At 39.4% G+C, this 23,053-nt stretch overlaps 1 protein-coding gene across 7 annotated transcripts in view; it reads right to left on the bottom strand.

Annotated features, from left to right (window-relative positions):
- Window positions 1-1,967: 1,967 nt before the first annotated feature.
- Window positions 1,968-23,053, bottom strand: part of BTBD3 (BTB domain containing 3) — a 34,605-nt gene continuing 13,519 nt past the window's right edge. For 4 of the 7 annotated variants that reach the window (XM_032606692.1, XM_032606694.1, XM_032606690.1 and 1 more), the window contains 4 exons: window positions 10,232-10,517; window positions 9,656-9,746; window positions 8,970-9,088; window positions 1,968-5,960 (listed from right to left, as the gene is read on the bottom strand). In XM_032606692.1, coding sequence (XP_032462583.1) covers window positions 4,928-5,960; window positions 8,970-9,088; window positions 9,656-9,746; window positions 10,232-10,374 — 1,386 coding nt within the window. In that variant the 5' untranslated portion in view covers window positions 10,375-10,517 and the 3' untranslated portion in view covers window positions 1,968-4,927. Of the gene's footprint in view, window positions 5,961-8,969; window positions 9,089-9,655; window positions 9,747-10,231; window positions 11,736-20,919; window positions 20,961-23,053 lie in introns of those variants that run through there. The other 3 variants (XM_032606695.1, XM_032606693.1, XM_032606691.1) reach the window with 3 other exon arrangements.

Genomic DNA, 23,053 nt, shown 5'->3' with positions numbered 1-23,053 from the left:
GAAGTAATTTTCTGTACTGCTGTTGCATTAAGTGAAAAACTCATCCTTAAATTCTAAAGCACAGCCTCTCTTCACAGCACTTAGCTTCGTTACTACCAAGAACAGCTTAAAGAGGAATCAGTAGGAGCAAACTAACGTTTCAGTGGTAGTAGTCTAATAGGCAACTTTAATTATGTCCTGTACACAGACAAAGTACATATTTGACAAAGTAAAGGGTGGGTGTTTTGTTTAACTATGTATCTTGAAGTGAGGAACTTGTTAGAAGCTCATGTATAAAACAGTAGCATCTGCTGGCAAAACTGCTGTCCAATGGACATTTAAGTAAACAGGCAAATAGAAAACTACCATTATGAGGACATTTAGGATCTGCATAAATAGGAATTGCACCTTCCCCACCGCCCTCACTCAAAAAAGGCTCAGAAGAAGAAACAGAGGGGAGATGCCCAAGTTGGGAAAAGGTACCCAACGATTCCTCAGTGACTGATCTACAGATGCTAGTGTCTTACACTGCTTGGTGTGTGACAAGGTGAACCACTGTCTTCCTCTCTTCCTCAAAAGTATTTTCGTTTCACCTACCTGACCATATCTTGGTTGAGAAACTTTTCTCACCAGTGCTTAGGTTGTTTATGGAAATAAACGAAGAGGTTCTGTTGTTGAAATGTTCCCCTGGTTTTAGTTTTGTTAGATGATCTATTCTAAAAAGTGGAGGATAACGTGAAGTTTTGAGCAAAGGAAGTAGTTGGTCAATAAATGTAAATGGCTCAGAAAAAAAAATGCTGAAATCTATTAATTATTGATAGAAATCAAAAGCGTAGTCATCTACTGCAGCATCTCAAAGGCACGCACAGCCCTCTCTAACAAACACTTAAGGTACCCCCGGTTTTCAGGGCCACTTGCTTGTTTCCTCCTCTAAGTTTCATGCTATTTAGTTCCTCAGGAATGCTTTTCTCCTTCCTGTTTTTTCCCAAGTTTAAGTCCATGGCTTTTGTAGGCAAGCCAAAGAGTCAACTGGGAAGAAAGTGTTAATTTCAGTGACATTTTGATCCTGAGTGCCGACAGAAGAGGAGGATCATTTCCAATTGTCTTGGGATACTGAAAACAAACACATGTGGATTAAGTTTAAAGAGTACCAGAAGAGATAATGGCTAAGACTTTCCTGGATTAAGGATCTTTGCAATCCAGGTTGTATCTGTAATTACGCTGATGAGAATGGGTATTTCCAGTTCTCTTACTCTTTGGAATAATTCCAAAAATCCTTTGAGTAGGTATGCTGTAGAAACTGAACTATGAGTAGATGAAGTAGTTAAGCAAATACAGAGGGTTTCATAATAAACTCTAGTATAAAAGTAACAGAAAGCTGTAGTAAAGCAAAAAACATATGTACGTGTGTGTGTAATTATACATGAGTGTGTGTGTGTGTGTATATGTACTTGATATAGGGAAATATAATGGAAAACAGTTGAGGACTTAAAAATTATATTCACGACTGTCATATGACATTTATCTTTTTTATTCCTAGACGTAAGCAATTATAACAAAGCAGGAATAAGCAGCAGCACTGGTCACATCTAAAGCTAGATGTGATCTGGTATCAATAGCCCAGAGTACAGGGAGATCTACTAGACATTTGAGCAACTCTACCCAGAATGCCAGCCAACCACAAACTCCATTCCTGGAATATAAATGTATCCATTCACTCCCTCTCATCAACTTCATTCACTCCCTCTCATCAACTTAACAGTCAGGCTTTCCACAATGCAACTGATTAACATATTCATTGTTCTTTTATGCTTTTGCCTCGGATTTTTACTTCTTTAGGGATCAAGGATATGTAAATAACTTAGCAAACAAATGCTCCTGAAAAAACCATCTCTGTAAAATATAAGTGGAACCAAAAGTGCCAGAATGAGTTTTTTTTTTTTTTTAAACTATTTCAAGGGACCTACAAAAATGCTAAGGAAAACAAATCTATGAACCAGTTTTATTTTATTTTCACTTAACATGATTATATACATTCATGTGTCTAACAAGATCTGCACTGTTACATTAAAAATACAGTACAATAACATTCAACATGAGGTACTTCATATTTATATATTTTTCCTTCATAAATAATGCTGTAAGCTACTGAATTCAAGCACTCTGATGCACAAGTGGCTAGTGTCTTGAATTAGCGAGCTTAAACACCTTAAAAAAAAAGACAGTTCAGTGCAACAGTTATGTAGAAATTAGACCATTTACTTAAATACTATATTAAGATATGCTTAAAGAATGTTACATTAGAACTGCTAGCCTAGCTCCCCTTATCCCCAGGATCTAAACAATGACAAAGACTGCCAGGTACATTGGGAAAAGCATCTATAGGGCATTGTTCAATAAAGTTGCGTTTATACACTACAGTCGCCCGCCTTGTCAGAACAATGGTTTCTAGTTTTAAAAGCTACAAAATTTGAGATTACCAAAGAAAATAAAGCAAGCACATTAGCCTTAATTCCATGTCACTGAAAATGCAGAAGGGAGAATAGGATTTAAAAGATAAAATTTTCTTGTTTTAAATACAACTTTCAAACTTAACCCACAGATCTTGGCACCAGCCAATCAGATGATGGATGGGTTTTGTTTTTTTTTCTTTTTCAGGTGATAGCAATTAATATAAAATTAAGTTCTTCCACACCTAGTGTACAGGATCTCACGTGGCTCTCACCCAGCGGTTCCCCAGCCTCTGGAGGGCAGCTACGAACAGGAGCACTGACCACGGGTGTTACTGAATGAACAAACTTCACTCTACGGTTATCACACCCATCGCCAACAATCTGATATGATGAAATTAGTGCTAAATAAAGTTTCTTCTCCTCTGGCTTCAAAATTAGTGCCTTCCAATTAGGTATATAGTCTACCAATTTGCAAGGTAACTATGAGTTACCGAAATGTTTAACCATAATTTATAAATAAAACCCTTCGTAGAAGTATTTCTTAAATTGAAAACGTACCTTTATTTCATAGTTTGCCAAAACTACTGTCATCTTGCTAATAAGAAATAATTGTTAGATAATTTTGGAAAGTTGTCCTGGGAATACTCATCTATAATCACCGTAATAGCTTTTGATCATCTATGCTAACAGACATAGGTAATGGTAAAGGTGATTAAAACATTTCCCATAATCCAGTGTTCTCCTCCATCAGGGAAGCCAGCCGAAGCAACAAGCCCATGTCTATAGGGGGAGAAGTGGCCCAGAAGCACAGGCAGTCACTCACTGGGGCCCAGTTGGGGCCAGCAGGGGGACCATTTCTGTCCCAGCCCTCACTGACCAGGCAGGGAGGAGACAGTTCCTGAGCTGGCACGCACCTGAACGCGCACGGGCACCCACGCACACACCCACCCCAGGACTAACCCCTGCTCCAGAGCCAGCTTCGGGCTCACAGAGCAGAAGAAGGAGGCGGCCAGTGACCACACTCTGGGTGGCGGGGAAGCCATCTCAGGATCACGCTGGGCAGAAAAGCTGCCCAGAAACACATGGATACTTCAAATGGGAGTGAACACAGTGGACACCACCAGGGTCACAGGCACTAAGCCAGCACAAGCCTTCGCTGAAGGAGAATGTTTTGATGAGCTTTTCCCTCCTTTGTTTACATTATCCGTGGATAAATAAGAGAGCTGGATGTGATGCTGAGGCAGTGAATATTAGGTATCACCAAGTGTATCGCTCTAGACCATTTTCTAAAAACCCTGCAGGCATATATTGGCACTTTAAGATGGCCAGAGGCCAGATTCTAGCAGTCCAGGAACAGGACAGAATTATAATTAACTAAGAAGATACAATGTGGTCAAAGTAGATCCGGTGAAATACATTACAGATTAAGAAAAAAAATCAATGAATAAAATATCTTATTACATTAACATGTGGTGCTACAAAACTAATTGTTATTCCATTCATCTAAAGAATTGTTTGGTCCTCTTTTCATGGGAAAAAGGGAATAGGAATTCTATACAGTACAACTTTTGAAAACCAGCAAATGGCAGGGATCAGAAGCTAAGCAAGGAAAAGGGTCTGACTTTTTCAAACTCTGCATTATAATTTGCCATCAATTAAACTATCTGTCGTATGGGACTTTTTTAGGCTTCCTTTTAAAACCGTTTTAGTTTAAATTAATAGGCCTGCAACATTTTCCTAATGACAATAAAATTTTATAATTTAGTTACTTCTAAAAGAAGCCTCTGTACTGCAATATTCTGTCTTCTAAACTAAAAGAATATAAATCTGTCTGTAGCAAAAGTCATGACCTAAAACTTCCAATTTCTTACTTGCTTACTTCATATTGACACTTTGCAGTTTAAAACTTAACAATCTTATGAATTTAGGATTTAAGAAAAAGCAATCCCCAAAAGTAAAATATTTAAAAGGAAATAAAATAAGAAGGTAAAGGTGACTACTGTCTACTTTCTAAATTATTAATTCCCAAGCAAAACGTCTTTCAAAATTGTACACTGAGGTTTATCTGTTTTTTGGGAAGTGAAGGGTTCTGTTTAAAAATAATCCTTGTTATTGTTATTTTAGACTATTTATTCCTATTTAAAATAAAGCCCCAAAGGGAATTTGAGGTGATCTGAAAATTGTCCTAAGAGGGACAAAACTGGGAGGTCAGTGGGGCAGTTGGAAAATAACTCAAAATCTCCCCAGATGTATAGATCCAACTCTAAGAACCACAAGCCTTGATGAGAACTTGGCTCTTTTAGGCATAGAGTTAAAAGCTGAATGCTGCATTTTTGTCTGTACATAATTAAAAGGTTGAAAGAAATTAGAACCTGCCTACAGCTCCGTTCATTACAAATTACCTGTGCTGATTGCGTATCTGCAGCTGAGCTAAGCATCAAGCAAGCAGGAGTGTGGTGTGCACCTCAGAGCCTGCACTGCTCCGGGAAGCGTGCTCAAGCGTAGAATATAAGTTCGGGGATCTGACCCCCCTGCACCCCAGTGCCGTTGGTGCTGTCCGACGAGCACTGGAACTGGACAGTGACTTTGCCACACTGGACTTCTGTCATGCCTTCCTGTCCAAAGTAGCTGAGCTCATTGCCGTCCAGGATCACGCTGGCCGTGTAGAAGGTGTCTGGCTCAATCTGCACCGGGTACTCAAACCACACGGGGAAGGTGTTGCTGGAGCCGTCTGAGAAGTACTTGCTCAAGTTCTGCCCCAGGACGACACCCTGCCGCTTGAGTTCGATCTTGGCACTGTACTCGGCTGAGCCGCAGCTGGAGCCGTACAGCCCGAAGCCCGCGATGAACACCCTCTTGTCGACGGCGAACTGGATGCTGTCGCAGCGGCCCCGGTAGCGCCACTGGTTGCTCCGGTAGGCGCACGACTGGAAACGGTGGCAGCGCTGCGGGACGAGGCCCTTGCGGGCTTTGCTCACGAACTGCAGCTCGGGCTTCTTGGCCGCGGTGTACCAAAGGAAGATGTCGTTCGTCTCGTTCAGAGTTAAGACTCCAGACTGTGCAGCACCGTTTGCAAAATCGTCCAGGGCCATGGTCGGGATGCGGATCAAGTAAAGCGCCTTCCCGAGGACCTTGCGCTTGTTTTCAATGCTCAAAGCCAGATCTTGTCGCTGGCATTCCACTTCAGCCCAGTTGAGAGCTGCCTCGAAAACCACAATTTCTTTGGCATTCAGAGTTTCCCTGCGGAGGATACTTTCTAGTGTCTGGAAGTCAATATCACAGAACCCCTCAGACTTGAGAGCGAGCTCGGCCTGGGCGTCGATCACCTCCCAGCACCGCTGGGTCAGGTCCGGTTCCTCAAACAGGCAGCTCTGGGACAGGAGGACACAGGCGTTCTTGGCGCTCAGGCTGGTCTCCAGGAAATTGACACAGGCCCGGGCGAGGTGAGGGACGATATACTTTTTGGCAGCATAAAGAGTGGCCAAGACTGTGTCAGCAGCCAAGTCAATTTCATCACAATAGATATATCTGCAAGAAAAAGCGCTGCATGTAAACGGAATTTTCACAAAAATGAGCGTGTCCAGTGAGAAAAGATGTAACTACTTTCAAGTTAGTTCCAAGAAAATCTTATGTGACAGTTATTACAAACACGATTAGACATTAAAACAACATCTGAAATACATTCATAAGTTATTAATATTTCAACTTAGTAGAAAGTTTGTATAATTAAAGACATTAACTTCATGTAACCATTCTAGCCTCTATTTTAAAGCTACAGAATATAGCAAATACTAGAACGTTTAAGAAAGGGCTGAAATCAAAAATAGTGAATATGAGGAAAAAATATAGCAAAATTCTATTATATATACTATACTATATTTAGTTAAAAATAACCCCTATATGTTTTAGGAGAAATATATGTATGTAGACTTACTTAAAAATTCTTCTGCAAATTCAGATGGAAACAAGTATCTTTAATATCAATACTGTAATGTTAGCAATGATTGCATCTTGACGCTTTTATGTAAGAATGACTTGGATTTTCCTTAAACACAAAACAAAACCTGATCTTAAGATATTTTTCAAGTAGTTCCAAGTTCAATAGATTTTTAAATATGGGCTCCAATGCTATCTTCTGGTTAACTTTACATAGAATCCAACGCAGGCTTTGTATCTGGCTTTTTTTTTTTAACTCTAAATTCTTTCTTCTCCCCCACACATTCCTTCCACCTTCAGAATTAAAGAATACATTATTTCCAGATACACTTAATTAAAAAACAAAGTTAAGAAAGTCTAAGTATGCACTATTTGTGTGCTTCTGTGAAGTGTCCCCATTTCAGGAGATAAGACACTTCTTATTGTTTTGGGGGACAGTGTCAGTCTCCCAAGATGCTATGTAAAGATAGAAATCATCTGCTTCTTTTAGATGCTGTGGCTGATTAAGAGATAGTAAGAACTGCACATGAGTAAAAAATACATACTAATAATATAATTAAAAAATGTTTCTAGCTACTTGCTGTGACATTTTCCTTACTGAAACACATATAACAGGAAATAAGCAATAGCTTCTGTAACAAAGTACAAAAATATAAGGATAGCAATGAGAAAAATGGCCACAATCATGAATGGAACCTGAATTTTTTCTCCCAGGAAGCCCTTACTCTTTTCTGATAGACTAGGCCAGCCACTGGCAAGATGGCAAGACTGCTCGACTAAATACCTGCAGCACCAGGACCATGGGGAGGATTCTGCAGCACGGCCAGCACTTTGTAGCTCTTACCCTAGAACTGGCAAGTGAGCAGTCTTCCCTTTTTCTTGACAGCCCCCTTTCCAGTAGTACTGGCTACTCACCCACAATGCAGGGGTGAGGAAAACCTGGCCTCCGCTATCCCAGGCAACTACACTGTAATGATCAAGCCCAGCATGACAGTAAATGGCACCTGCTACATTTCTGATTCTTACCACTTTATGTGGACTGCTCATATAATTTTAAAAAGCTGTATCAAGATATATTCTAGGCAACACATTTATAAGAAAAGATGCCTGTCAAATGATGAATCAAATGGCTTACGTAAAACGGAATTTTGTGACTCGTACTTGGGTTTCCTAATTATGTACGTATATCTGCGGCAACACAACAGTCTACGTCTGACTACCGTGATGACAAAATGCCGAACTAGTGTCAGCATTCTCCTCTGCAACAGAAATAATGTCAAATATACAAAGCTAACTTCACTGGGGAAAAAACAACACACAAAAATCGCTACAGGTAAAACTGAGTTCTGTATGTATATCTCTAAAACATTACCAAGGTCACAAAGTGTCTGTTCGTTAAAAGTAGCGGATTAGTTTATGTTTTGGTACTTCACGTGCTCACTTGCCTTTAATTTCCCTATCTCCCACTATGAAAGTTCTAGAGAGCAACAAATGGATTTCAAAACTATACTACACATAAAGAATTAAACACTTTGAAGTTCTGGAACTAACTATAATATTTTTCAGTAGGCAGAAGACAATATATATCAGCATTTTAAATGTTTGTGGGATTACTGTCCAACTTGTCGAGCCAATGAATAATTTTTTTCAACAAACATTGCAATTTATTCCAGTGACTCAAAATCCCCACAGCAGCAGGTAACCTTGAACTCTGGTACACTTTGGTGTGCTACAATAAGAATCAAGAAAAATCACCTAAACATTACTTAGAATAATCACTGGACCCTAACCACACAGTAGACTATCTCACTGTCCAGCACCAACACAGGTCACAGAAGTGGATTCTATTTATCTGGTAAACATTTACTGGATTCTGAAAAAGACCCAGGAGAGAGAAAACTATTTTTAAAATAAATTTATATCTTATAACTTTACACTTCTGTATGACCAATTAAAGTTTTTGTGAACAAATCCATATACATCTATAGAAAATTATTCATCTTCCAAAAATTTCTCCTCTACTACAAAACACAAATGTCTCTTATCCTTGAGAAATAGTATCTGACTTCATGTGACAGCACGTGTATGTATGTGTGCATCAAGATCAGACAATTTCAACAGATAATAAGTTTTGTAATTGCTGATAGGAGGCAATAACTCCTAGAAAACTTAAAAACCTCCTAACTGGTAGTAGTTAAATAATGTATATATAATTTTTGGAATTGTGAAGCAAAAATATAATTTATGTCTTTTTAAAGACTTCTTCACACACAATACTTTCAGAGAGAACATGCTCTATTAGATAACACACCAGAAAGTTCTTTTTCTTTAATTATAAGTCATTAAAAATGAAATCACTATACGTGCCACTTGCCCCCAAATTCCATGTCAAGGTGTGATTGTAAACGCCTGCTTCATTCCACACGCTCCCCATGAAAGATGCACAGGAGTTTTCATCAAAAACACTTACAAGGTAAGCAGCATCCACTTTCTTCATCAGTCTCTCTTTTCTATTACCTGGAAGTTATACTTAACTGTGAAGCCATAAGACCACAAAAACAGCATAAACAAACTCTTTCCAAACATACGCAAGATGCTTACTTCAGCATAGCGAGAAAAGCAGCAGGGTCGACATCTGGTATACGGATTTCATCTTTGTCCTCGGCAAGTTCTCCGTAAAACATTGCATGGAAAACAGAGCTCCCAACAGCTAAAACATACTGTGGAGAAAGGGAAATCTTATTTCATGCACTAAATTGAAAACATTTTCAGCAAACCAATCCAGAGAAACAACTCTGAGCAATCAGCTTTAATGGACACAGAGCACCTAACACCTGCTCTACTGACAAAGCCAAGGTACAGTGGATCTGGCCATGAAAGCAAAAGACAGAAGTTCACGCAAACCAGTCTCTATGCTGCTAATTATCAAGGCTTTAACAGACTGATGCTCAAGTTCCCTCATTATAAAATAAATAAAATAAAAGCTTATCTAACAGATTTCTCGGAGAAGGGTAAACATATGACTTTCCTAACCTATCACGACAACTTCCCATGACTGTAGAGTTAAGAGGGCATGTTTTTGTGTGAGACATAAAGCAGGGTAAAAGGAAACAAAGAAAAAAATTAAGCGTGGCCAAGGCCCTCTGGAGACGCTGCGCTTTCTCTGTGATCGGGTGAAACACGCACTGCCTGCCATTGGCAAGCTGCCCACCCCAAGTTCCAGGCTCACGGAGAGGGTCCCTCTTTGTAAATCTCAGTACTAAACGAGTAATGCATCTGTTGCTTACTTTGTGTCCTGGCAACCGCTGAGTCCCACCTGGTGGCCCAACCACAAAATGTACATCTGCCATCAAATCATTATTGAACATCACTGCATTTCTGTAAACAGAGGCAATTCATTAATTCACAGCGTTTTAACACCCCCTCCCCAACATACAAAACCCACAAAAGATTCACAAGCTAAACAACAGTTTAATAACTTCAGGGTAAAGCTACAAATAAAGGTTCCAACTATACAACTGCGTCTGTAATCACTGCAAACACATGGAAGTAACTGAAGTTTAAAAAAAAAAAAGTTATCCAAACTTTTCTTTAGACTTAAGGACAAATAAAAGGTTTCTATCTTCTATAACCCACAGACACAACCCTGTCACCTAAATGTTACAGCTTACAAAAACATTTTTATCTAAGAGGAAAACAGCTGTACTATTCTGGAAAAGATACAAGGCAGTTTTCCATTACCAATAAAGCTTCTGGGAAAAGAGGAAACACAGATTTATGTTAAAATACATTACACGTTGTGCAAAAGCAGAAACTTTAACACAGGAAAACTTTTAAAGTAAATATGCTGGCCCGGCACTTACCTCTCTCTAATGGTGGGATAAAGACCCTGCCAATTCGGGGCCGGAATAAGGTTGTTGTTACTGAGATTCTGCTGGTGGTACTGCTGGACAGTGGTGCTGCTGGAGTTGGCTGGTTTTTTTCGGGGGAATATATCAGCAGCCATCTTCTTCTTCTTTTTAGTCTTCAAGGTAATTATTTCATAACAAACTGGAGGCAACTTGCTGCTGCTGCTGCTGCTGCTGCTGCTGCTGCTACTGCTGGGATTTGTTTTCTTCGAGCTTTTCTTGGACCTGTTCTTTACCGTCTCTGGAAGCATCAAGAAGAAGGTGAGACATTTCATGTTCTTTTCCTTGTCATCTACCATGAGTACAGTAGGTCTCTCTTTATAGCCAGATATTCCAAATCGGTGTGAGCATCAAGGAAAAGAGGCTAGCACGAGCTAAGATGAGAGCAGAGACCAGCAAGCTGATATTTTGCTTCTTTTCTCAGCCGGGCAAGGTGACCTTTTTACTATGTTGAATTAGAAACTGGCTTTAAGTTTTATCCAGTACTGGGTCTGTTAAATACATCCCCATCATGATTCCTGTTTCTCTTATTTGCTCATAAAAATAACCCAGTTTCCTAGATCACCTGAAAATGCTACACTGCGCGAAGGTGACAGGCAGAGAGCCGTAGCACTTGTTTTCTGAATTAGGTTAGCAAGATGTGCTGGAGCCGCGTGAGTCTGTTCGGCCGGCTGAAGTTGTGTGGTGAATGGATCGGAGGAGAGTAGGTATTACAGCCCTGCAGATGGAGTCAGACAGCCAGTGCTCGGAGCCAATAGCTGAAGTCACCAGTCATGATTGGACCAAGCAAAACAGTGACACCTATTGTAGTGTGCATAGTTCTGATATTAAAGGAACAGCAGTTGCATTCTCTTGGCTACTATATTATTGTACATTTAAATAAGATAAACAACCTATGAGATATATTTGAAAACAGCAAGAGAAGAGTTTATGTCCACAGATTTTTCTTCAGTAGATGTGCATTTTTATTCCCCCAGTTAAACAAGCAGGGACTGATATCTACTCTGTTTCTAGTAAAATCTTTATCCCGGCAGCATTCTAGTACTTCAAACAAAATCTTCCATTCTACCAGCTAAAAGGGATTATTAATAGCAAAACCGTATTAAACACATTTATTACAGCTTAATGGGAAGGAATGAAATTTTTCTTTTTCCTTTTTTAGTCTCTTTGAATGCAAGTTATAGTCTAGTACAAATAAGAGATGAGGTCATGTGTTCATTTTACCCCCCAGTGTTTTCTAGCTCCTATAATGATCTTTGACAGGAGTCCCAGATCACAAAATACTGTTAATTAGACTAAAATGATACCAGTAGGTTTAGCTGCACTGAAACATAAGACACATTCTGGATGTAAAAATAAGATTCAAATGAGACAAATCTGGTAATCAGTGTTTAAAGGTTGTAATTCACTAAAAGTATGTGAAATGGGCCCTGTTCAGGACTTCAAGAAAATTCAACCTAAATGTTATGGTTACATTTAGCCTCATCACCGTTTTAAAGAATGTAATTCACAAATTCTAACACAAAACCAATAATAAGGCTACCCAAAATGATACATGCTGCACAGTTAAGATGCAAACAGGTTCTCTCGGCTTTGAATCAGAACAGTACGTACTACTACATGGTTTTTATAGATGTGAATCCTCCAACATTTCTAGCTTTGCTGAGTAAGGAAAAACCACACCTGCTGCAGGTTCCACACATGCACATACGTTTCTAGGGGGGCCTAATGAGGAGAACGAAGCACTATCACTCCCACTGGCTTGAAGGGCGGCAGCCACGTGCTGCCCCCACCTGATGCACCTTCATGACCACAGCCCTGCTGGCTGCACCACATCCATCTGAATAACGAGATCCTGAGAGCAAGGGCCCAAAAATGGGAGCTTTGGTTGCTGTTATAACCGACAATCTACTAAAGATAACACAACTAAAATCAGACTTTAAATCCCTGGGACCTGGAATCACTAAACTGAACCAAGGAATATCCTCTTTATTGTCATCATTATTATTCTTAAACCTGTTTACAAAGCCACTGCAGGACGGACTGTGTGCAAAGAGAACCATGGTCTTTAGCACAGGTTGTTCACCCCCATTTCGTACAAACCCTGAAGTGCCACGTATTTACTACAAGTACCGCATTCCCAGTCATAGGGCTAACACACACACACACACTTCCAATTGCCTGCAAATACACTTCACCACACAGTGTGTGTGTGTGTGTGTGTGTGTGTGTGTGTGTGTGAGAGAAGAGAAACAGAGAGAAAGAAACACATGGAGAAAGGCACAAAGAAGAAACAAGTGAGTTCCTATTAGAGCTAACTTTTCACAATATGATTAAAACCAAAGGATTTCTCTCCTGCTCAAGTGCTACTGAACTTCCTGACCATCACCATCCTAGGGAAGTCCCCAGGACAGGGAGCTCCTTTTGACTGGGATTAATTCCCTGTGTACTTCTAACAAACCTAGTAGCTGGCTCCTTCAGGTCAGAAGTAATCAATTAGAATGGAAGGGAAATGAAGGGTTTTGAGACAGACTTACCAGCAGCTGGAAAGCCAAAACAGACAAAAAGCATTAAAGACAAACACAATAACTTAGAAGTTTTGTGGTTTTTATTCATTTTGCACATAGTTCAACACCCTTCACCAGAAGCCTCCAAAAAACACTGTTCTTATACCGCTAGAATAAAGGAAAAAGTGCACGTAATAGTTTAAGAAAGAAAATTATATAATATTTTAGAAAATGTTCTTTATAAAATTAAGTTTCAGTTATTTAGAAAATTAAGTTTTGTGGAGAAGCTTGGAAATATTTATTAAACTGGAATCACCTAGTACAGTGCTGCAAAGAGGGGCCTTGTCCTTATTCATGGATGTGAGGACCGATGAGCACGGCTGTTTTAAAGACATTTTTTTTTTTTTTTTGCGGTATTCGGGCCTCTCACTGTTGTGGCCTCTCCCGTTGCGGAGCACAGGCTCCGAACGCGCAGGCTCAGCGGCCATGGCTCACGGGCCCAGCCGCTCCACCGCACGTGGGATCCGCCCGGACCGGGGCACGAACCCGTGTCCCCCGCATCGGCAGGCGGACTCTCAACCACTGCACCACCAGGGAAGCCCTAAGGACATGTTTTTAACTACAAAAAATAATCCAGTTTTTTAAAGAACAAGAAAGATATTTTAATTTTTGTTGCCAATTTGGAAAGGCATGAAAATGTGAATAAAATCAAGACAATGAAAAGCTTACTGAGAGCCACCGTTTCTTCCCACGATAATAAGACAGTTAATATAAGGTCCCTGCTACTGCACGTGTGGTTGAAGGAGCAGCAGCAGCAGCACCTCCTGGGAGCCTGTTAGAACCCATGGCCTCAGCCAGACTCTGCATCAGGATCTGTATTTTAACAAAACTCTCCAAGTAATCTATATTACATTCAAGTTTGAGAAAACCTCATACACGTGACTAAGGGAATGTTACAAGGTCTTCCCAATGTTCCGGTATCAACATCTGGAGCCGCGTTTCACATTCAAGTGAATGGACAAATAATTAAAAATAATTTAATTTTGAACATTCATGTCTTGTTCTGAAATTCTGATCAGCCCCTAAGTGTCAAATTCTATGATTCAGATGTGTAGACAGCCAACTGAGAGGTCCCCAAATATTTTTCAAATTTCAGGAAAAGAAGCTCAAGCCCAAATTATTTTAAAGGGCAGTGACAGAGACAATTAGTGGGAAAAATAAAGGATTAAAAAATGCCAAGTGTGAAACAGATGAACCACCTAATATTTTTAAATAATCTACTTCAAATTCTATTTCAAAAAATTAGCACTGTGGTACAGCACAATTAGCAATCAAATAGTCTAGTTCAGTCCTGGCTCAGCCACTAAAAATTAAAGAGCTGTGTGTGTGTGTTGGGAGGGGGAGGGAGGGAAAGTGTCGGAACACATCATTTAGCCTTTAAAGCGCCTACACAATGAAGAGGTTCATCCAGAATTGATGAGTGTTTCTCAAACTTTACCCTCAATCCACAGTAAGAAATCCATTTTGTATTCAGACCCGGTACTAACACCCACAAACACATATATCTATATACAGATGGAAAGAAGGTCACAAAACAAAACTTATGCTTAGCATGTTATGAAACACTCTGGTATTTTCTGTTTTATTCTTTTCTTTTTAATGTTGGTTTTGATACAGTCCATTGATTTCATGACCACAGTTTAAGGAACACTGGTCTAGATTATTTCCAAGGACTTTTAAGGCTTAACATCCCAGGGTTCTTTCCTATCAGGAATTTGGACTAGGGGCCACTAGACAAGGAAGAAGGCAAGGCTGCATCAACTTAATGGAGCCCATGAAACAAACCCCTCAAATCACATGCAAAATTGGGAGTCTGCATTTATTTTTCTGGAAAGAGAAGCCGTATCTGTCTTTCAGAGTAATTCATGATGCAGAACATAATAAAATGTTATGGAAATCGCAGATTAATTTGAATAGTCAAAATATTCATTGTATCATTTTATTTTCTGCTTTCATTTCTATAGTCTATCTCATTAAACACAAATTATGGCTTCTTTCCCCCCCCTTGAAATTAAATATAAATAGTTAAAATCCCATCTATTGAATCTGTAACCCATAAACATCACCCACTGGGTTGAAGAATAAAGAATACCAGCCTGGTATCTACTGTCAAATTTCACATCTAAAATTTCTTTCTGGCTAGCATACCACTTGTTCCTACACGTCCTGAATTTTAAAGCTGTTATGAGACATGGTTAATTTGCCCTATTAAAGTAAATAAATAGGTGAAGTCAAGAAGCCCATCAATCTTTTATGAAAGTATTCTCAAAATACAAACATGCTGATCATGCAGTGTATTAGGTGTCGGGCATGCAATGGTGAGCAAGATTGGGAACCAAGCTTAAAAGGTTAGCGAATAGCAGTGGATTTCAGATAATTTTATAACTGCCGGAAAGTTCAATCACCTTTATCTCTTCCCATTCAATTCCCCATAATAATAAAATTATGAACAGAATTAAGCTCACTTAGATCAAATCATCCTCTTCACCACTGGAAGGTCTGCCAGACATCCGGTCTTTATTTGGTATTACAGAATCTTGTTTACTCAGTTTGGGGACTTGAGTAAGGTTTGGAACTAAAAGGGACTATAGAAATCATTTAATGCAACTCTGTCCCACAGATAAGGTAACTAGGGGTCCAGAAGATTACAGGATTTGTGAAAAGTCCACAGTTAGGTTGTGGGGCAATGTCCAGACTAGAGCGCAGATTTCCTCACTGCTTGCTTAACTGTGTCTGTTCCACTCGCTCTAGTTTTCACCCACAGTAATTACCCCACAATCTTATGTAATGCTTTATCTTCATACTTCTAATCTACTTCAAAAGAAAAACACACGTCCGAATTTACAGATATGAAAACCATGAACATATATATACTCTGTACCCTACAGGAAGCAACTGCTAGAAGAATGGGAGGACACTTTCTGGGAAGAAATGGAGAGGAACTGTAACAGGAAGGAACACAGGAGCACAGCAGCCATGAGGAAGCCACTGAAAAACAGAAGAGGCTCTCCAGTAAAATGAAAATTAGAAAGCCAGCCATTCATGCTTAACACCAACAAATGCGATGTCAACAACAATGCTGGCAACTCTTGTTTAACTTGCTCTAACCTTGCACTCCTTGTCTGGACTTGTATTTGGTTTACTACAAGACACCTAAACAGCTACAGGGTGGACACCTCCAGAACCTAACAGGGGAGAGTAATATAACCTGATAAATTATGACGGAAGAGTGTTTTGGTTTTGCTTATCTTTCTCTTCAGTACTGAGCAAAAGTTATGTTTTGATTTGGGAGGTATAAAACATAAGTGACAAAATGGTGGCAATCTCTAAAGATAGCAACAGTTGCTGGAAAACAGACTATATGCATGTTAAATTTGGAAATAAATACAGTCAAGCGCTGGCAGCACCGCATAGTGGGAAAAAAAAGAGCCAATAACTAGCGAACCTAGGGTTACTTAGCATCTGTAAACCTCATTCTACTCATCTGCCAAATGGGGTGATTCTACCTAGCTCATCCCTTTCAGGTTTCTCCTGAAGGCAAGATTACATGCTTGTGAAAGCACTTTGATAGAAGTTGAAAACACTCTGCAAAGGTAAACTTCCACTATTAGTAACAATTGTACCCAAAGCAGGAAATATTTGTAATACAATTTTCCAAAACACAAAAACCCAAAGATTCATCTGGCTCCCTGCCCTCCTAATCTTCCTGGCTTACAGCTACTGACATTTCATCCATCTGCAGGCTTGCTCCAGCCCCACCAAGCAGGCTCCGGTTTGCTGGGGCTCTTGTTCAGATTTTACAAGTGAGGTTCAATAATCAAGATCTCTGTTGTGCATTGTGATCAGGTCCCACACAATGCCCAGGTGTGCACCTGGAACCCACATTCCAGGCTGGGTGTCCACTGGACTTCGAGACCACCTGTTGGTGGATACCCAGCTGTACCCACCTCCTGAGAGAGCCCAAAGTGGCAATTAGTCCAGAGCCACCCAGCAATGTCTACATTAGCAACTCAATTTGGCCTCTCAACAATGACCCAATTTGAATTCTAGCACCAAGGGTGATGATAACTAAGACAAACACTTGGGCAAGGCATGCCTCTGTGTGGGCTGGAGGGATGAGGCTCATGGGCTGTTTCACTAAGTCATTTCCTATTCACCACACAAAGTTCCAGTTAACCTTAAAATTGTACATTAAATTTGGAAAAAATGCCCAAAGGTAGAATGTGACAATTCTTTGAAGGCAGGAACAACGATTCTTTTAAAATTTCATGTAGCAGTTAACATGATATTTGATGATTATAGCTATGTCTATGGGTACCTTGTTTGGACTATTAAACAACTCAGCTAAATGCCATATCATTCTCTATCATATGTTAAATGAGGTGATCTTGAGAGGAACATATAAAATATATCATATGAGATACTATAATGATAGGTATTTAAAAAAATACTATAAATTCTTTCGTAAAGTTTAAGATCCTTTAGTAAACAAGATAATCAATAGCTAATTTTTATATACTCTGAGTGATCTCATGTTAAGTTTCCTTGTGTGTGAAAGTTGTTGACTACATAATATTTCTTATCGTTTCCAATTCTAGATTTCTAGAATTAAAGAATCTGTATAATGTTTGTTAGAAATAATGATTTATTTCATTTAATTTTCTTTATATCTTAATATTATGATTATAACCAAAACCCAATTAAAACTCTATGTATGTATATACAGACATGTGCCACATTTAATTGGTTATAAGATTCCTTTTTCTCCCCCACTGCAACATTTTAACATCTCTGAAATTGGGCTGAATCTTATAATTGATGGCATTTTATGAGTATAACTTCAGGCTCCTCCCCTTTCTTATTGGTACATAAAATAAAGGCATACCTTACAACTGATGGCACCTTACAATCAGTGAAATAAGGTAAAATATATATAATTCAACAGAAAAAAAGGGCTCTCTTCTTTAGGTTGGTTAATTATTCCCCTAACCAGGCAAGATGCTGGCTCAGAATTCTGGCTGAACTACATTAGAATAATTGAGCTTTCATCAACCAGTCATTTGATAAAGTATATAATCACAATTCTCAATTGAGACTGCTACTATGACAACCGATGATATGGTAAAAAGTCTACATGGAAATTCCAAAATGAGAATTTCCATTGCCAGGACTGGTAAGAGTTTCAGCATTAATACAATGCATTTCTACTAAATTCTCATGTCACACAACTATACATGTACTTAAAACTCCTTAATAGAAGCCTATTAGCTGGGTAATATTTGCTAAAGATATTTTATCAATCAATCAATCAAAGATTTATTAACCTACAACAATGTGATATATAGGTTAAACCTGGAGCTAAATGACTCCTTTGAAATTATTAATAATTTTCAAACAAATAGAATCAATATTAAAACATTAGTTTTAAGAGGGAGAAATATTATTATATTACAATGATCCCATTATATGTATGACTTTCTCCTAGGTACTTGAAAACAATTTATCCAAAGAAAAGTAAAACCAGGCCTCAGGAGGTCTCTTCTGAGAAGGCCCGAAGGGGGGCTGTTCTGACCCACCAGGGGACATTAAACCTATTGGAAATTCTGGAAAGAAGGACTCTGCCTGACCACAGCTGCGGCTTTTTCCAGGTCGGCTGTTGGCTTTAGTTGACAGAGGAGGAAAATATGTTTTAGTCAAATTAAAAATATTTTTCATAGGTATTTTTTACTTTGCCTAGTATATTTTTTTCTGATATTAGGAAGATAATAACCAAACTCATCTCTACACTCAGATCATTAAAATCCAAAGGCCCTCTTCACTTACGTACTTAACCAAAGAATGTCTGGCTTTATTTGATAAAGCCACACTTTTCCAATGAGCACATGGAACAGGAAGAAAAAATCCTGACAACCTTCAAACCAACCTTCAAACCATTCTATATCAGTCCTGTTTATTAACAGGGTAGATGTAACAAACCAATTTCCCCAACACCTACAACTTAGTGGAAAAGCTCTGCAAGATAAAACGAGATTCCCAAACATAAGTCACTTCACTGTGCGTTTGCCCTCAGTCACTCAGGGGCACTTAGAAATGAGCACTGCTCTCCTCTCCCTCAACATAGTACAGCCCCCCAAAACACTTGAGGGAATGATATACATTATCTTACACTAAAAATTTTTATCACTGTAAAATCAGTAGGATAGTTTTGTTAAAGGCAAGGCGAGAGAAAAACAAAAACCAAAAAGCTTTAATTTCCTATTTTAGCAAAGTCACATAGAAAAGACAAGTTACCAATTTTGTGTTTGACTATCGCCATACACGTATCCACAAGAGCCTTAGTTAATTACTATTTAATGAAACGCCTTCCTTCATTTTTACAATGTATGTGACTAGAATTAAATATAGTTATTTTAAGCAAACAAGATCTAAAAATAAGAGATCTGCTATACTGAGAGAAATTGTGCTACAGGAAAACACAAACACATCTGAAATTACTAGGCAACTTCAAACCCAATTTTTAATATACCCTTTCTAGAGTAGAGACCACCAAATGAAAATGAAAAAAGCACATACATTTCTAAACTGAGTCACAAAAACATGTTCTAACAAAAAATCCAAGTAGAATTAGAAGCCTGTGATGGAGGGTTATTATAGAAACCAGCTTCTGGCAAAAACTCAAAGTAAAATCTGTTTTAAGTCCAAATAAAAAAATATGTTTTACGCTACTTTTAATTAGCTTTAAAGTCTACAATTCCCCATGATTGTTGTGAAGGACACAATATAAAGGCACACTGTACTGTAAATGTTGGCATAACCTTAACTATATCAACACCAAGCAACATTCAGAGATGACCACCATTTGCTGCAGGAAATAATTATTTGGCACCAATAAAGTACCCCTTGTTGCTTCTATCTCTCATGCTGTTCTAACCAGAATAAAAGTTGAGGGGTTTCTATATAGAGTTTCATTGCATGTGTCAGAACTAAGAAATTGAGGTACTTTAAACAAAAATTCAATTCTAATAATATATTAGGAAGTTTTCTTTTTGTTTGTTTTTTTAATTAAGAGCTACTATAGAAGTAGGTCAGTACAACTGCCCGGAGGTATAGTATAAAATTTAGTTGCTCATAAAATAATGCTCAAGTAAGTTTCATTTAGAAAGTCAAGACTATTCGTGAAAATATGCTCTCAAATTTGGGTTTCCCCAATCTCTGCATCACACAACAATAGGTAGACAGTATTTACATGTGTACCTAAGTAAAATGAGTAGATTAAAAGCATTCGAGTCAAAAATACATCTTCAAAAAGTGGCCACTCAACTATTAGTGCTCCAAATTTTTTAAGTAACACTCAGAGAAGCAACGGTTTTACCACAGTCAAGAACTGCCTAGACTCATACAAGATCCATGGTATTGATGATGACTGGAACCAAACCAAGGAAGAGTTGACAGTCTCTGAAAAGGGTGATCAAAATTAAAGGAGTCAGGTCTCTACATAAGCATTTTACTAGCCAGCTGTAGGGATGCCATGATCCACTGAGAGTTCAGTACAGGAGACCTGGTTGATGTTAGTATTTGTTTAATGTAATACTCTCTCATAAAATTTAAAATATGGCATAAAAAGGAAATGAAAAGGGGTATTTATTAAGTGGCATGTGGCCAAGTTTTTAAAAATAATTAATTAATTCATTTATTTTTGGCTGCGTCAGGTCTTCATTGCTGCACGCGGGCTTTCTCTAGTTGTGGCGGGTGGGGGCTACTCTTCGTTGCAGTGCATGGGCTTCTCATTTTGGTGGCTTCTCTTGTTGTGGAACACGGGCTTTAGGAGTGCGGGTTTCAGTAGTTGTGGCTCGCGCTCTAAAGCGCAGGCTCAGTAGTTGTGGCACACGGGCTTAGTTGCTCCAAGGCATGTGGGATCTTCCCAGGCCAGGGCTCGTACTCGTGTCTCCTGCATTGGCAGGCAGATTCTTAACCACTGTGCCACCAGGCGAGTCCCAGCATGTGGCCAAGTCTTAACCAACTACTCTGTGCTGCTCTTCCTAAAGAGGTTACCATGTGAAAGGAGGATGGTCTCACCTGTTGCTTCAGCATGCTAGGAGTGCAGACCAAGCATCTATCTAGGAAAAAAAAGAAGAAATTCTGTCTCATCTTTCTCAGCGAGAGGAAGCCACAGTTTGCAGTGCATTCTGGATCTCCATGACCTGACTCCAAGCCCTGTGACTTGTACTCCTCATTCACTCACTTTGCAAACAAAACTATTCCTGAACTGAAATGAGCCCACTGCCTCCCGCCATCCTCCCTGCCCTCTCTTCCTTACAGCCCACCTGTCAGAAGCCTACCCATCCTTCACAATGCAGTCCACAGACACCTCTACAAGGAAGGTTTTCCAGCCTCTCCACGCTGCACTTTCCCACATTTCATCCTGCCTTAGGTGGTCTGACTAGGTAAGTTCTCCAAGGGCCTCATCTCCATGCCTCCCAACACGAGATAAAAGCACCACACTCACACCTGGCTTACAATCATTCTGTAACAGGAACGATCAAGTCCAGCACTTATAAGTCCATCTAGAACCTTAGATTGCATTGTGGAGTGCAACTGGTCCTGGGCTAACATGGTCTGAAACCGAGGGCTGTCAAGTTTCCAGCTGTCTGAGATGCAGGTTTACACGAGGTACAGTGGTAAAGAACTGAGACATCTGTGAACTGTGTCCTGAGGCTTCCCGAACATGTCTAAGCACAAACGTGGTTTTATAACATTGCATCCATCTAGCATCTAGTCCAACTGAAAATACTAAAGCACGACTTAAAGCAAGTCCCCATAGGTGTTCAGAGCAAGGCTTCGCTTCATTAGAGTCTAACATTTAATAGATATACGCATAGTCAGAGAGAAGTATGGGCTAATGAGGAGCAAGACTCAGTTACCCAGGACAAAGCTGCCTTTATCAACTGGTCTCAATTCATGGCCTGGCGTATTTATTTATAGCACCAGTAGAGAATTTTAGTGATTTAATGAACTAGAAAGGATAATAAATTCTCAGCAATTCACTTGAAAGGAGGAAAGCAGTCATATGAATAATCTTAAAAAATGGATAATTAAGAAGACTTTTATATGTGGCTTTGAAACGTGTTTCGTCTGTGCTGAACGCTGAATGCAAGAATTTCTACTACATTAGACACACCCAATCTTCAAACAAAGTAATAAAACAGGCCTGTGTGTTCAGGACTGAGTATATGAATAGTCTAGAAACTCACCCCTACCCTGCAAACAAACCACACTGCAAGAGATGGGCAATGTCACATTTCAGATTACTGTAGGGCACAAGCACAAGCAGGAAAATGCACTTCTTAACACGTGTCTGTCTCGGTGAAACACTTTACTAAGAAAAACTGGAGTGTTAAATAATCACATGTTTTATTTTTCTTCCCCCAAAATAAAGGATTCTCAACTTCGGTCTATATATCATCTTACATTATTGGAGTAAGCATAAATGGAAATGGTCATATCAATAGTGGAGGAGCTGAATAGCCTAGCCATGGCTGCAAAGTCTCTTGCTGGGTGGGTGTGTTTATGAAAGGAAACTTACCAGCAGCAATGATTTTTAAAATCATTAGTAGGGTTGATAATGTAAACAAATTGTTAAAATGTAATGGCTTGAATTGTGTGTTGGCAAAAAATATAGCTTGAATTTCTAAATAACGAATTCAACTGGTTATAAAAGCACATTTTTTGGAAGGTGGGATGAAGTAAACACACTGTTTTGCGCCTGTTGGTTAAAGTGTGTGTCTTACTCTGTTAAGTATTTTAAGCAATTCTGAACTGCACTGGTTCAGAAGGTACTTGAAGTAGATGCAGTGGCTGAGGCCCTCTGAAACCTCTCTGTGACATGTGGCAGTGGTGATACATCACCAAAAGCCATCACAGGAGGAGCCATCTGCTCCCAACAGAAAAGGGAGCCTTAAACAGATAAGGACTGGTCCACAGTCAGGCTCTGTGACTCTTGCCTTTTCACAACTGAAGCTGCTGGTTCCTAAGCCTGGACAGTCACTCCAGTGGACCCTAAGCAGCCAAAGTGAACAGCACCGAAGGACCTGTCAAGTGGCCTTGCCTTCCCTATGCCTCCCCACCCACACCTGGGGTGGGGGCTGGGGGATTTAGGAACAGTGATGAAACAGCTTGTGTGAATAGATTAGCTACCGTGCATTCCTTTGCC

This window comes from Phocoena sinus, chromosome 15 (genome assembly GCF_008692025.1).
Source record: "Phocoena sinus isolate mPhoSin1 chromosome 15, mPhoSin1.pri, whole genome shotgun sequence".
Classification (NCBI taxonomy): domain Eukaryota; kingdom Metazoa; phylum Chordata; class Mammalia; order Artiodactyla; family Phocoenidae; genus Phocoena; species Phocoena sinus.
This window is presented reverse-complemented; position numbering and strand designations above follow the sequence as displayed.